The sequence below is a fragment of the Heterocephalus glaber genome, unplaced genomic scaffold, assembly GCF_053883595.1.
Source record: "Heterocephalus glaber isolate CG9 unplaced genomic scaffold, H.glaber_assembly_v1.0 deba00001457, whole genome shotgun sequence".
Lineage (NCBI taxonomy): Eukaryota > Metazoa > Chordata > Mammalia > Rodentia > Bathyergidae > Heterocephalus > Heterocephalus glaber.
The window spans coordinates 30,193,008-30,207,350 of record NW_028258305.1 but is presented as its reverse complement, the minus strand read 5'-3'; the positions used below and the strand labels follow the sequence as shown (position 1 = coordinate 30,207,350).

General features: G+C 38.9%; 1 protein-coding gene across 3 annotated transcripts in view; it reads right to left on the bottom strand.

The window, feature by feature from the left end:
* Positions 1-14,105, bottom strand: part of Atl2 (atlastin GTPase 2) — a 65,455-nt gene extending 51,350 nt beyond the window's left edge. For 2 of the 3 annotated variants that reach the window (XM_004839314.3, XM_004839313.4), the window contains exon 1: positions 13,947-14,105. In XM_004839314.3, coding sequence (XP_004839371.1) covers positions 13,947-14,064 — 118 coding nt within the window. In that variant the 5' untranslated portion in view covers positions 14,065-14,105. The remainder of the gene's footprint in view (positions 1-13,946) is intronic. The other variant, XM_087216461.1, reaches the window with a different exon arrangement.
* Between the last annotated feature and the right edge of the window lie 238 nt (positions 14,106-14,343).

The window sequence follows — 14,343 nt, the reverse complement described above, 5'->3', positions numbered from 1 at the left end:
GCAGAACCAGCTTAAGATTAAAATAAATGCCCAGTGATAAGATATGGTATATAAATATAATGAATGGCCTATGATGCAGTCATTAAAATAATGTTTATAAATTTTGTTTTATACTACAGGAAATTTCTGACATAAAAAGTCAAATAAAATTAATGAATTGACAATTTCAGGGAGCAAATGTTAACCAATACCTAGTTTTAGTATGTAAAAATGACAAATCTTTACTAATACCACTGTGCATGACACACCCTTCGCAGTGATGTGTATTCTTGTCTGATTTTCATCCAAAAGGTACTTGTGCATTTGTTGGCACATCCTGCATATCTGTGGTACAATTTGATTTCTTGAAATATGCCTGTCTGCCTATTTATCTACTTATTTACCTGCACACCTCTTTCCTGCGGATCTTAAAAGAAATAAAGAGGAGAAAACAAACAAAAATACTAAAAGTGCTTAGTCTATATATTCTATGATTATGGATGATTTTTTTGTTTCACTTTATTCTTCAGGGGTTTTTTTCAATTTTTTTCTAGCAATAAACATGTATTATTTGTACAATTGGTAAAAAATTTAAAAATAAAACAATATATCATACATAAAATAAAAAATAAAATAAATAGGGTTATCATGACAAATCTCAAAAAGGTATTTGTCAAAACTATGGATATAAGACACTAAATTCTATTTTGCCACAATCTCTCTGCCTAAGATGAGTATTATACTAGCAGTTTAAAAAGAAGAAAAAGAAAAAGTTCGATCCCTGGTACCAAAAAAAGGAAAAGTATTCAAATTCCAGATGTGTCTCAATATAGGCAAAACTCCTACTACAAGATCAACTGTAAAAAGAAGGGAATGGTGGGATGTACCATGTACAGGTACAAATTCCCTATAATGAGCATTAGCATTATGTACACCTAAAATGTACCAATAAATGTTGTGCTATAAAGGGGGGGAGGGGGATGGTGCCAAAAACAAGCATCCTTCCAAATAGATAAAATGTGACTAATTAGGGGGAAAAAAAACAGAATGGGCCGCGGATTTAGCTCAGTGGTTCCATCTCCTGCCTGGCAAGCGCAAGGTGGCGAGTGCAATCCCCAGCACCAAAAAAAAAAACCCAGAATAATAATGTCAAGCATTTCTCCACTATATACTCTCTCTCTTTTTTTTTTTTTTTTTGGTTTTTGAGACAGAGTCTCCCTATTTAGTCCAGGATGGCCTCAAACTCACTAGGTAGCCCAGGCTGACCTCCCAATTCACTGCAATCCTCCTGCCTCGGCCTCCCAAAGTGGTAGAATTACAGGTGTGTACCACCACTCCTGGCTCAAAAAAAGATTAACAGCTCAGTGGTTCCGGCGCCTGCCTCGCAAGCATAAGGTTCCAAGTTCGATCCCCAGTACCAAAAAAAAAAAAAGATTAACAACTACCTCACAAACCTTTACATTAATCAGAGAATTCAGAAAAAAATGGATAGATTCCTAGATAAATATGAATTACCAACAGTAATTTTTAAATCCTGAATAATCCAATAATAGGAAATAAAACTGAAGCAGTACCTACCAACTAAGAAAAGCCTAAGCAAAGGTTGGGAAGGATTCACTGCTGAATTCTAAAACTTTAGGTAAGATCTAACACCAACAGTCCTCAAAATCCTTAATGAAATTAAAAGGGAATGAATACTCTCAAAGTCACTACTGAAAGCTGATTATCTGATTCCAAAACCACACAAGGCCCCAACTAAAAAGGAGAACTATAGAACAATCTTTAATAAATGCAGATGCAAAAATCCTCAGCATGATACAGGCAAACAAAATACAGTGAATCATCAAAAAGATTGTACATCATGACAGAGCAGGCTTCATCCCAAGGATGCAAGGTTGGTTCAACATATACAAATCAATAAATGTATTAACATCATATAAATAGAAGAACAAAAATCACATAATCCTCTCAACAGATGCAGAAAAAAAGCCTTTGAAAAAAATCTAACATCCCTTCATGTTAAGAAAGAAAGAAAGAAAGAAAGAAAGAAAGAAAGAAAGAAAGAAAGAAAACACTGAATAAAATAGGTATAGAAAGACCTTATCTCAAACTGATTGCTATGGTTTATATCTAAACCATAAAATGTCCCCCAAAGCTTCATGGGCTCCAAAGCAGGGATTTGGGAGTGAGTGGATCATGGGTGTGCAGTAACTGGATTTCTCTGTTGACTGGATTGGAATAGCTCTGGTTGTGGCTGAATGGATTTACTGAAGGCAGAAGACCCACCCTGGTGTGTATGGCACCAACCAAAAGGCTTGTAGCCTGGATGGGACAGAAAGGAAAAGGAAGGCTCACTGCTGCTTCTTGCCTCCATGCCTCTCTGGCATACTGCCCTACCTCAGAGACAGCCAACTATGAACTGAAACCTCTATGAATTGTGAACTAAAATAAGCCTTTTCTCCTTTAACTTGTGTCAGGTATTTTGCTCAGCAATGAGAAAAAAATTAAGACACTGATAAAAGCCACTTACGATAGATTTACTGCCAACATAATATTAAATGGGAAAAAATTGAAAGTTTTCCCACTAAAATCAGGAACAAGACAGGATGTTCACTATCACCACTCATGTTCAACATAGTACTCGAGACATTAGCAAGAACAGTTAAGCAAGAAAAAAAGGGGGATATGTATAAGAAAGGAAGATGTCAAATTATTATTATTTGCAGATGACATGATCTTCTACATGACACACAAAACATTCCACCAAAAGATTCCTAGATTATAAACAAACTCAGGAGCCGGGGATTTAGCTCAGTGGTTCCATTGCCTGCCCCGCAAGCACAAGGACCCAAGTTCGATCCCCAGTACCAAAAAAAGAAAAGAATAAACAAACTCAGTAAACATAGCAGGATACAAAATCAACATACAATAATTAATAGTGGCTGGGGATTATCTCAGTGGCACCGCACCTGCCTCGAAAGCACAAGGTCCTGAGTTTGATCCCCGGTACCCCCCCCAAAAAAAATCAATAGTGTTCCTATACACTAGTAATGAACCCACTGAGAAAGAAATTAGAAAAAAAATACCATTCACAATAGCACCAAGAAAAATTAAATACTTAGGAATTAAAATAAGGAAATGAAAGACTTCTACAATGAAAACTACAGTGGTCTGAAAAAACATTGAAGAGGACATGAGAAAATAGAAACATATTCCCTGTTACCGGATAGGCAGAACCAATACAGTCAAAATGGCCATACTTCCAAAAGTCACATACAGATTTAATGCAATCCAATCAAAATGCCAACAACATTCTTCACAGACCTGGAGAAAACAAACCTAAAATTCATAGAGAACCAGAAGAACCCCAAAATAGCCAAAGCAATCCTGCATAACCAGAGCAAAGCAAGAAGCATCACTATTTCAGACTTGAAGTTATATTACAAAGCTACAGTGATAAAAACAGCACGGTACTAGCACAAAAACATGATGATCAATGGAACAGAACAGAGTATGCAGAAACAACTCCAGACAAGAGAGAAACAAAAAAAAGAAAGAAACAACCCCAGGTACCTTCAACTATTGTATCTGATCTAGGACAAAGGGGCCAAAAACATACACTACACTGGAGGAAAGATGGCCTATTTAATACATGGTGTTGGAAAAATGGACTATCCATATGCAGAAGTTTGAATCTAGACCCGTATCTCTCACCATGTACTAAAATAAAATCAAAATGGATCAAAGAACTAAATATTAAAACAAGAACAGGGTCAGTGATGTAGCTCAGTGGCACGCGTCTGCCTGGCAAGCACAAGGTCCTGAGTCTGATCCCCAGTAGCGGAAAAAAAATAAAATAAAAATAAAACAAGAACAACCTGCTGGAAGATAAACTAGGTAAAACTCTTGAAGTCATAGGTATAGGCAAGAATTTTCTGAATAGAATCCTGATTGCACAGGAAATAATACTGAGAACGAACAAATACGATCCTATCAAATTAGAAAGCTACTGCACAGCAAAACCAGCAAAGTGAAGACAGCCTACAGAATGGGAAAAAAATTTGCCAGCTATTCCTCAAACAGAAGATTACTATCTAGAAATATCTAAAGAACTCAAAAAAATTAAGACCCCCCAAAATAAAAGACCCAATCAAAAGACGGGCAAGTGCTGGGGATTTAGCACAGTGGTTCCACTGCCTGCCTTGCAAGTGCAAGGACCTAAGTTCAATCCCTGGTACCAAAGGAAAAAAAAAATGGGCAAGTGAAAAGAATAGACACTTCACAGAAGTACAAATGACAAATAAATACATGAAGAAATGCTCAACATTGCTGGCCATTAGAGAAATGCAAATTAAAACACTGATATTCCATCTTACTCCAGAAAGAATGGCTATTATCAAGAAATCAAATAATAACAAATGTTGGCGTGAACAGGATGGCTTTTACACTGCTGGTAGAAATACTCATACTTAAATTGTCATTATTTGCTGATGATATGATACTTTACATAGAAGACCCAAAATACTCTGCCAAAAGACTTCTAGACTTAATTGACAGATTCAGTAGAGTAGCTGGATATAAGGTCAACACTCAAAAAACAATAGCCTTCTTGTACACAAATAGCAGACTCACTGACAGAGAAATTAGGGAAATAATTCCTTTTACAATAGCATCTAAAAAAATGAAATATATCTAGGAATCAATATAACAAAGGAACCAAAAGACCTCTACACTGAAAACTGTAACACTTTGAAAAAGGATATTGAGGAAGATAAATAAGAAAATGGAAAGACATCCCTTGTTCCTGGATAGGAAGAACCAATATAGTGAAAATGGCCATACTTCCAAAACTATTATATAGGTTTAACGCAATCCCAATTGAAATTCCAACAATATATTTCACAGTACTACAGAAAACAATCCAAAAATTCATTTGGAACCAGAAGAGACCTAGAATAGCAAAAGAAATTTTAGGCAACAGAGATATGGCTGGGGGCAACAATCACCAACTTGAAACTATACTACAAAGCTACTGTGATAAAAACAGCATGGTATTGGCAAAGAAACAGACCTGAGGATCAGTGGAATAGATTAGAAGATGCAGAAGCAACTACAGATATGCTCAGCCACCTCATCTTTGACAAAGGAGCCAATCATCCTCAATGGAGGAAAGATAGCCTATTTAATAAATGGTGTTGGAAAAACTGGATTTCAACCTGCCAAAGATTAAAACTTGACCCATGCCTATCACCACGCACTAAATTAAGATCAAAGTGGATTAAAGATTTAACTATTAGGACAGAAACACTAAATTTGCTGGAAGATAAGTTAGGTAGAACTCTTGAAGATATTGGTATAGGAAAAGATTTTATGAACAAAACCTCAGTGGCACAGGAACTTTCACAAAGAATCAACAACTGGGATCTTATCTTATTTAAAAGCTTCTGCACTGCAAGAGAAACCACCAACAGGGCTAAGAGACAACCTACAACATAGGAAAAAATTTTCAGCAACTGTGCTTTAGACAAAGAACTACTATCTAGAATATATAAAGAACTGAAAAACATCAGACCCCCCAAATTCAAAGACCCAATTCAAAAATGGGCATCTGAAAATGAACAGACATTTCTCAGACAAAGAAGTAAAGCAGCAAATAAATATACAAAAAAATGTTCGACATCGCTGGTTATTCGATAGATGCAAATGAAAACAACACTGAGATTCCACCTCACCCCACAAAGAATGGCTGCTATTAAGAAATCATCTAATAACAAATGCTGGAGGGGGTGTGGGGAGAAAGGAACCCTTCTCCATTGTTGGTGGGAGTGCAGACTGGTGCAACCACTGTGGAAATCAGTATGGAGATACCTCAAAGAACTAGGCTTAGAGGTCCCATTCGACCCAGCTATCCCCCTGCTGGGTATCTTCATAAAAGAATTAAAAGAATCTTACCACAGCGATATGTTTATAGCTGCACAGTTCATAATAGCAAAAGCTTGGAAACAGCCCAACTGCCCATCAACTGGAAACTGGATAAAGATTTTTTTTATATAAAATGGAGTACTACACATCCATAAAGAACGAGAAACTACAGACATTTACAGCTAAATGGATGCATATTGAGGCCGTCCTCTTAAGTGGAATAAATAGGACACACATGTATAAATACCGAATAGTTTCTCTGGTGTAAGAAACTGAAAGTGTAATTAAGGATACACATGGATGAAATGGTCTAATAACATATTTCTCGGATTGTGTTTCCATCACATGTCATATGACTGTATCGAAATTTAAATTAGGGAGAAGTTTGGCTTATGTGGAGTATGCTAACTGGAGTTTTTTTCCAGATCGTTATTTGTTCAATGTTGGTTTTGGGAACCTTTCTGAAACAAATCACATCCTCTGGTGTCTTGTTGGTGCTTGAGATGCTTTTTTAAGTTATATGGAAAAATGTTTAAGTGCTTTTCAGTTTTGTTTTGGTTGAGTTCTACTGTATTTGAATATTATTGTAGGGTTTTTTTCCCCTTGCATTGTTCTTCTACGAATGGTTTTAATTTTCTGTATGTGTGTGTGTTTGATAATAAAGTTATTTTTAAAAAAAGAAAATGTATTTACACACAGTGGAATACTACTCTGCCATAAAGAAAGATAAACTTTAGTCATTTAAAATGGATGTACTAGGCCAGGGATTTAGCTCAGTGGCACCTCACCTGCCTTGCAAGGTCCTGAGTTTGATCCTCAGTACCAAAACAAATAAACAAACAACAACAACAAACCCACTCTCCTCCACAAATTTTCAACACTAATTCTACTTCTGAACTTATAAACTGAATGATAAACTCAGAAATATGTATAAGGCCCCTCTGATCTCCCTTCTACATGAAAGCTTGGAATAGTGATCTCCCTCTTTTTTATGCAGGTATTTACTACAAGCAAGCAAAAAAAGCCTTGTTTTCAAGGTAGCTACACAATATGCCAAATGATAATAACAAAGCTTGGGGGGGGGGTTGAGATAAGGTCATACTGCGTATTTTAGTCTGGCTTTGAAATCAAAGCAATCTTCCTGCCTCAGCCTCCTGAGTGCTGGGACTACAGGTGTGTGGCCCATGCCCATCTCTTACGTTTTTAAAAGCACATTATTCTTGGTCAAAAAGTACAAAATTACAAACCATGTATGAATAATTTCTTGCATAAAAAAAGGCTTTTACAAAATAAGAGAAACTGAGAGATGGTCAAAGGCCATTAATAAGAATTCACATTTTCTATGAGAGAAGGAAAAAACTGGAAACAAAGTCTTTGCAAATAGGGAACGGTGGAGGGGGTGAAGGGAGGGCAGAGGGAAGGGGGAAAAAAATAAGAACCAAGATACTCATGTAATGGTACAAGATCCCAATGATGTATGTAACTGTTTTTTATACCTAAAATGTACCAATAAACTTAATGGGGGAAAAAAAAAGAATTCACATTTTCAATTACCATATTAATATTTCCAACATCAACTCTAATCAAAGAAATACAGATTGAAAGTTATGTGTCATTTTTGCTTATGTCTTGACATTTGTTTTTAATCAAGACCTACTGTGTTTGTAAACAAACACAAAACTAACCTTAATAGAGAGACAGCACGTATAACCTTTACTGTCATTTGACCCAATAATCTTTTTTTTCCCCTTTGGTGAGACAGGGTCTCGCTGTGGAGTTCAGCCTCGCCTTGAACTCACTATGCACCCAAGGATGGCCTCAAGCTCACAGCAATCCTCCTGTCTCAGCCTTCTGAGTGCTGGGATTACAGATGTGTGCCACCACGCCAAGCTGAGCTGTTTTTTAAGAAAGATTAACCAAGTACACTACTACTTTCTTGCAATATAAAGCCTCAACTCTATACAAGTACTTCACAGTTCATTCATATTATTATATGTATTTAAAAACTTAAAAGGTCTGATAAAAACAGGAATCTCTGAAGTTTTTAAATAACTTTCAAAAACTCTAAGAACAAGGATGATTTTCCCATAAAGAGCTCTGATTTTTCATTCAAAAATCAACCCCCCATTCTAATAAAACTGAATTTAATCCAATTTGATTTCTTTTAAATCCACTTATCTGAATATGAAAAAGAGCAACTTGTTTAGTGAGCCAATTTCTCCCCTTTTGAGAGTTTTTTTTAAAGGGCTTGAGTTTCTAAAGACTCTGTATAGAAATTATCTCTTTAATTTGAAAGGAAAAAGACCTGTAAGCTTGGTAGATATCAACCATTAGCAAGGAAAAAAAAAAAGTTACAAACATTACAATACTAATATTACTAATATTAAAATCCAAGTCTCCATTCTAAAGATATCACAGGACATTTACAGAACTCAGAAGTCTTTAGTTAAAATGTTAAGGACAGCCCGGGGATTCAGCCCAGTGGTTCCGTCGCCTGCCTTGAAAGCGCAAGGTCCTGAGTTGGATCCCGGGTACCCAAAAAAAAAAAAAAAAAAAGTTAAGGATGGAGATCACTATCTATGACTATTATAAAGGATTAAATACTGGAGGTGCACAAGGTTTTTTTAATGGGAGTCACTATCAGTAGAATTTCAAGCCCGTCATTTTTCAGGTATTCCTGTACATAACAGACTTAAGTCAGATTTTGCAGATTTACTATTTGAAAAGTCAATATATTGAAACTTCCATGACCTTAAACGAAGAAATTAACTCATATTGAATCTTGTAACTGAAAAACTCCAGAAAACAAGTAACTTCACTACATGATTAAGTGATTCTATAAAATACATGTTTATAAAAGCTTCTGTAAATAAGGAAGGGAGGAAGGGTTGAAGGGAGGGGAGGGGAATGGAAAAAAGAAGCAAGATATATCATGTACAGGTACAAACTCCCCATGATGAATGTTATCGTTACGTATATCTAAAATGTACCAATAAATGTTTTGCTTCAAAAAAATACATGTTTATAGAAATAAAGAGCTAAGAAGTGTGAATATATACTTTTATTTTAAAACTGAACAAAGGCTTTCCAAGTCACCTATTTTAAACATTAATTTTTAGTTCAGTCTCATCTTATAGGACTAGGGGTGTTGCTCAGTGATAGAGGACTTGCCTAAGTAGGCAGGAAGCCCTGATTTTGATCCCCAGAAGAGAGGGGCAGAGTGGGGAGGACCAAGAAACAAAAAGTCTTGTCTTAAATAATCAAATAGTAATAATTACCTCCAAGAGAATACTTGGCACTGGGTTAAGCATTTTTGTTTTGTTTTGTTTTTTGGTTCCGGGAATCGAACTCGTTACCTTGCTCTTGCAAGGCAGGCGGCAGGACCACTGAGCTAAATCCCCGGCCCTGGGTTAAGCACTTTTGTCACATTCAATACTCACAATAACCATATCATAACCATACTGTTAGCATTTTATAGATAAATCTAACCTTGCCCTAACTAAATAAATTCATCCTTGCCCAAACTAAACTTCTGTTCACATTACAGGAAAAATAATTGTCTTAACTTTTTCTATAATGCAAATATAAGCATATATGTAATAGTACAAGTAGTCAAACTGCTACATTCTTACATAACTGCCTAATTCACAGCTTTACAAACTGTGTTATGAATACTTGAACCCTATCATCTGCTTCTCACAACAGCCTTGTTAGGAGATTATCATTACAGTGTATGGGGGGCCAGGGATTTAGCTCAGTGGTTTCGCCGCCTGCCCCGCAAGTGCAAGGACCCGAGTTCGATCCCCGGTAACAAAAAAAAAAAGAGTATCATTACAGTATATGAGGACTTCAAAGCTCAGAGTTTAAGCAAAATCACTGAGCTTATAACTTCTCCCACTGCACTAGCTTTCTTCTCTACCACAACTGGGCATTTTGCAGTAAAAAATAAAATGTGCTACAGATCCTAGATATACATCTTTCATCCATTACTTATTTCTCTAGCTAGTTATTAGTGTTACGGGTGGGGCTGGGGATTTAGCTCAGTGGTTTCGCCGCCTGCTGTGCAAGCAAGAGTACCAGAGTTCAATCCCTGGTACCAAAAAAAAAAAAAAAAAAAAAAAAAAATAGAGTTACAGGTTAGTAAGATATAACCACCAAATGGTTATTTTGGTGTCCACCACAGTAATACAGGTTGTTTGAATAATTGTTATTAAGCTAGTGGTTTAGGAAGGGAATCCCATGGGTTCTACTTATACTGGCCAGAAGACCAAATCCAAGTCAGTCAAAATGCATGTTATTTCCTTAGGAAAATAAAGGATATATAAGTTAGTCTTTCATGACTTGTGTTGTTTCTAGTAGCTCTCACTTGCCCATAAAACCAATTACTATATAGCCAGTTGTCTCAGAGTAGTGAAGGTGGCTACTTAAGTACACACATTTTTACACAACTCTATTCACAACATGTCCATATAACTAAGCACATAGAAGTCTATTTACTAATAACTTGAAAAATAATTTGTAAAAGTTATTTTGGCTTTGCATTTCTGAACTTCATGTTTCTCAATGTCCATAACAAGCAGATCTGCTGGCCACGGTGACACATCCTGCAATCCCATTTTGAGGCAGGAGGATTACCATGAGTTCAATGCCAACCTGAGCTACATAGCAAGACCCTGTCTCAAAAAACAAGAAACAAAAACAAAAGCAGATCTATTCTACTTCACTACTTTACTTTTTATATCTACCTTTTCACCTACTAAATTTTCCAGTCTACTTACTGATTTTCTTCTCTTTCCTTTTTAAACTGCCCTATCTTCTCCCTTCCTCATCAGTATGATTTCAAACTTATTCAACCAAGTCTTACCCAGCTATCTCTAATTACTGTGATAGTGTCCAATTAAGAAGGACCTCTAGGCTCTTCCAAGTCTAACGAGGGATGTGTAAGAGTGCCTCAGTAGCCAGGGATTTAGCTCAGTGGCACTGCCTACCTGGAGAAGACAAGGTTCTGAGTTCGACCCCCAGTACAAAGAAAAAACAAGAGTGCCTCAGTAGTTTCTGTGACTGAAGAAATCAGTAAATCAGTTACTCTCTCCATTGGGAATAACTGAATTCTCTCGGGAAGGCTTTTAAGAAATACATAAAATCAAGACAAGATGCTTAAAGTGCTTTATAAAGTACGAAATATTACCCTATTGTCATTGTATTTTCAAGATGTGTTTTCTTCTGGCTAAACACTTGGAAAGCTGTAGAGAAAGTTCTCAAGTGTTCTATATCCTGGGTGGCAAGGGATAATAAAGGATGGCAAGAAACTTACTTGAATTCATTGTGGGCTCAAGTACAGTTATTCTACGTTCACATCTATCTTCCTTTCTTAAGGTCAAAAAAAAAAAGCCTAAATTTTCTAGAAAGTTAGTAATACATCTGGGGTTTGAAATCTCACAATGGCTACAAAATCAGAATACCATTACACTTAAAAAAGAGAAAGACAAAGAGGAAAAAAGAAGAAAGTTGTTTCTCTGCATCCACCCCATTGAAAACTCTTCTTCTTGCAAGCTGTAAATCACCATGACAAAAATAATTTAACTTCTACTCTTATCCCTTACATTTCTGGCTTTTAATTTTGAGAGCCTGCCAAGCAGCTTTGCTTACAATTGTGTGTCAAATAGGTCTTCCACGTGAGCATAAACAATTTTTTATGTTCATCTTGCTACTAAGTCCCACAGTTTAAAAAAGATATCTTGAACTCCAGCATCATTACACTAGTTGATAATCAGTTTTCCAAATACCATACTCTTGGTAGCTGCCTAATATCAATTATGAAAAAGCACAATTTTGGAAAAGTTCTAACAATTCTAAGACTTATTTTTATTAATGACTATCCAAACACTTTATCCTAAATTTATAATACAGGTCACACACACAGGAATCCTAATATATGCACACCAATGTACACTCCACATACAGGAAAAAAAATCTCATTTTTACTCATGGTTTATTTTCCCTAAAATAAGTATCTCTATAAGGTAGCTCCTTCTCCCCAAAAGAATTTCACAGATTTTCAAAACAATTTACTCAGTAGATTTAATCACATGTACAGAATCCTGTCAATATATACAGTCAATAATGCGTATTTTTTTACTTTCTAAAAAGCCTACATTCCCGAAAACAGTATTTCTCTAAACACAGACAAAAAGCATCTTCTAGGTCTTAACTACCAAAGTAACTCAGATTCACCCCAACTCAGCTCAACTTCTCCAAAAAGCAAAAACAAAAACTTTGTACACAATCAAAAATAGATGAGTCCCTAATCATTTACAGCCTATTTGTTCTTACCTTCAACACAAATCCTAACAAGCTTATTTGGTTTTTTAATGCTGGAATGGGTGACTCAGAGCAAAATGGCTCGTACAAGGGGTGTTTTAGGGCAGTCATTTGGTAGGAACAGTTATCAAGTGAACTTCCACGTGTCTCTCATTAAAAAAAAAAAAGACAAAATCCACCGAGTAGCTGACAAGAACATTTAACAAATGGTGGGCCCTATTATTTAACAGTCTCAAAAGACTCATCTCTTTTCAATGTACGAGAGCATAACGAAGTTCATAACCACGACAGAGTCAAAATGTATGCCACCCTGATGAAGCAAGTACATAAAATACTTTTCAACTACATCTAAAACGATAAACTTAAGAAAAAAAGAAAGCACATATCCACGGGCACTCCAAGTCCCACCACAAAAACTAAGCAATCCATAGGTATTCCAAGGAACTTGAGAAATCCCACCAGCAGAGCTCTAAGGCAAAGCCCCTTTTTTAGTAGTATTCTTTTCTATAGAGTACTAGCACTGTAAACAGTTCTGTCAAGTCCTATGGTTGGCAGAAAATAATAAAACAGGCTTTATTTCCTTGCCTTTTTCCTTAAGGAAAATTTTAGTTTGTCACCACCTCTGACATATGTCCAAGACCTACCATGAATGATGAAGTGTATTCTAAGTAAATTTTTTCATTAAAGTGAACCCTTGTGGTTAATATTTAATCAAAATGTTTTAAATTTCATCCAGCAGGACCTTTTTCAGATTGTGAAAAAAGAAATCTAAAACACACGCTCATATCTGGTATATTTAATATATACATCTTGGCTGCACGTACATAACTGTAGGCTTTTACAATTTATAAGCCTTTGATAAACTGTCATTAGGCACCATCAAAATTCTCAATCAAGATTTCATGCGTTCAATTCGCACCCCAGTGAAAGATCAAATGCTAAACTCCTAAAAATAGGGGTGCTTTGAGTGAGAGAAACACAACATTGTGGTGCCAGTGCAACTGCGTCTTTGAGGGGGCGGGGGCGCCCGGTACACGTACAGTAGGAGCTCACATTCAGCAAAACCGAGGAGCGAAGGATCAGGTAACTTCACACCAGACACTTTCAGTCTGACCCGAATGACTAGTAACCCCTGGGCTCATAACCCCAGTTTGACACCTAAACCCACACTTGCAACCCTAGCCACGCGCGACTCGCGCAAACGGGCTCGGGGGCCGAAGAGCCCAGGACGCGAGCCCAGGACACAGCCCCGGCCTGCGGACTGCGGCTCGCTCCCGCGAGGGTGTCGGGAGCGCTTTCCGACCTGGCGGCGAGGTGCCTGCCGTCCGCGAGCCCTCCTCCACGAGGCCCATCGCCCCGGCCGTCCTCCTTCCCCGTCCGCGCGAGGAGCGAGGGCACCGATTGTCCCGCCGCCGCCGCCGACCTCCCGCGCCCGGCCCGGCCCGCGCCCCCGCTCGAGGCCGCCCCCTCAGGTCGGGGCGAGCACGCTGTGGCAGGGGGCCGGGCCCGGCGCACACGCGCGCCGCCCGCTGCCCGAAGCAGCGGGCCCCGGCAGCGCTGTGGGGCGGCGCGCGGGGCAGCGCGGGGCGAGGCGAGGCCGGGCGGGCGCACAGCGGAGCAGCCCAGGTCTAGGACCCCGCCACTGGAGGCTGGTGCCTGCGAGCCCGAGCGGCCACGGCCTCTCCCCGCAGGGCCCCTGCAGCCTCTGCCCCTCCAGTCCGTACCTAGGGAGGTCGTGGACGAGACGTGGTTCACCCCGGCGCTGGGGTCGCTGGTCCGCCGCCGGTGCCTCAGCCCCTGGTGCGGCTGCTGCCTTCGCGCTGCCTCGTCCCCCTCCGCCATCTTGTACCGATTTAAAATTAACTCCCCACTGACGTCAAACGCCGCCGCCGCTTTATCAACCTCCAGGGAGCTGGCGGGGCCGCTGGCGGGTCCTAGCGCCGCCCCCAGTGCGCCTCCGGCCTCCTCCGGCGGCCCCGCCCCTCCCCAGCCACGCCCACCGCTCCCCAGTCTCGCCGCAGCCCGCCGCCCGCCGCCCCTGGCCTCGCACTTCTGGAGGAAATGCTGGGAGCGGTTGCGCAGCAGCCGACACTGCTCAGATGCCACACCCCCTTAGACCTG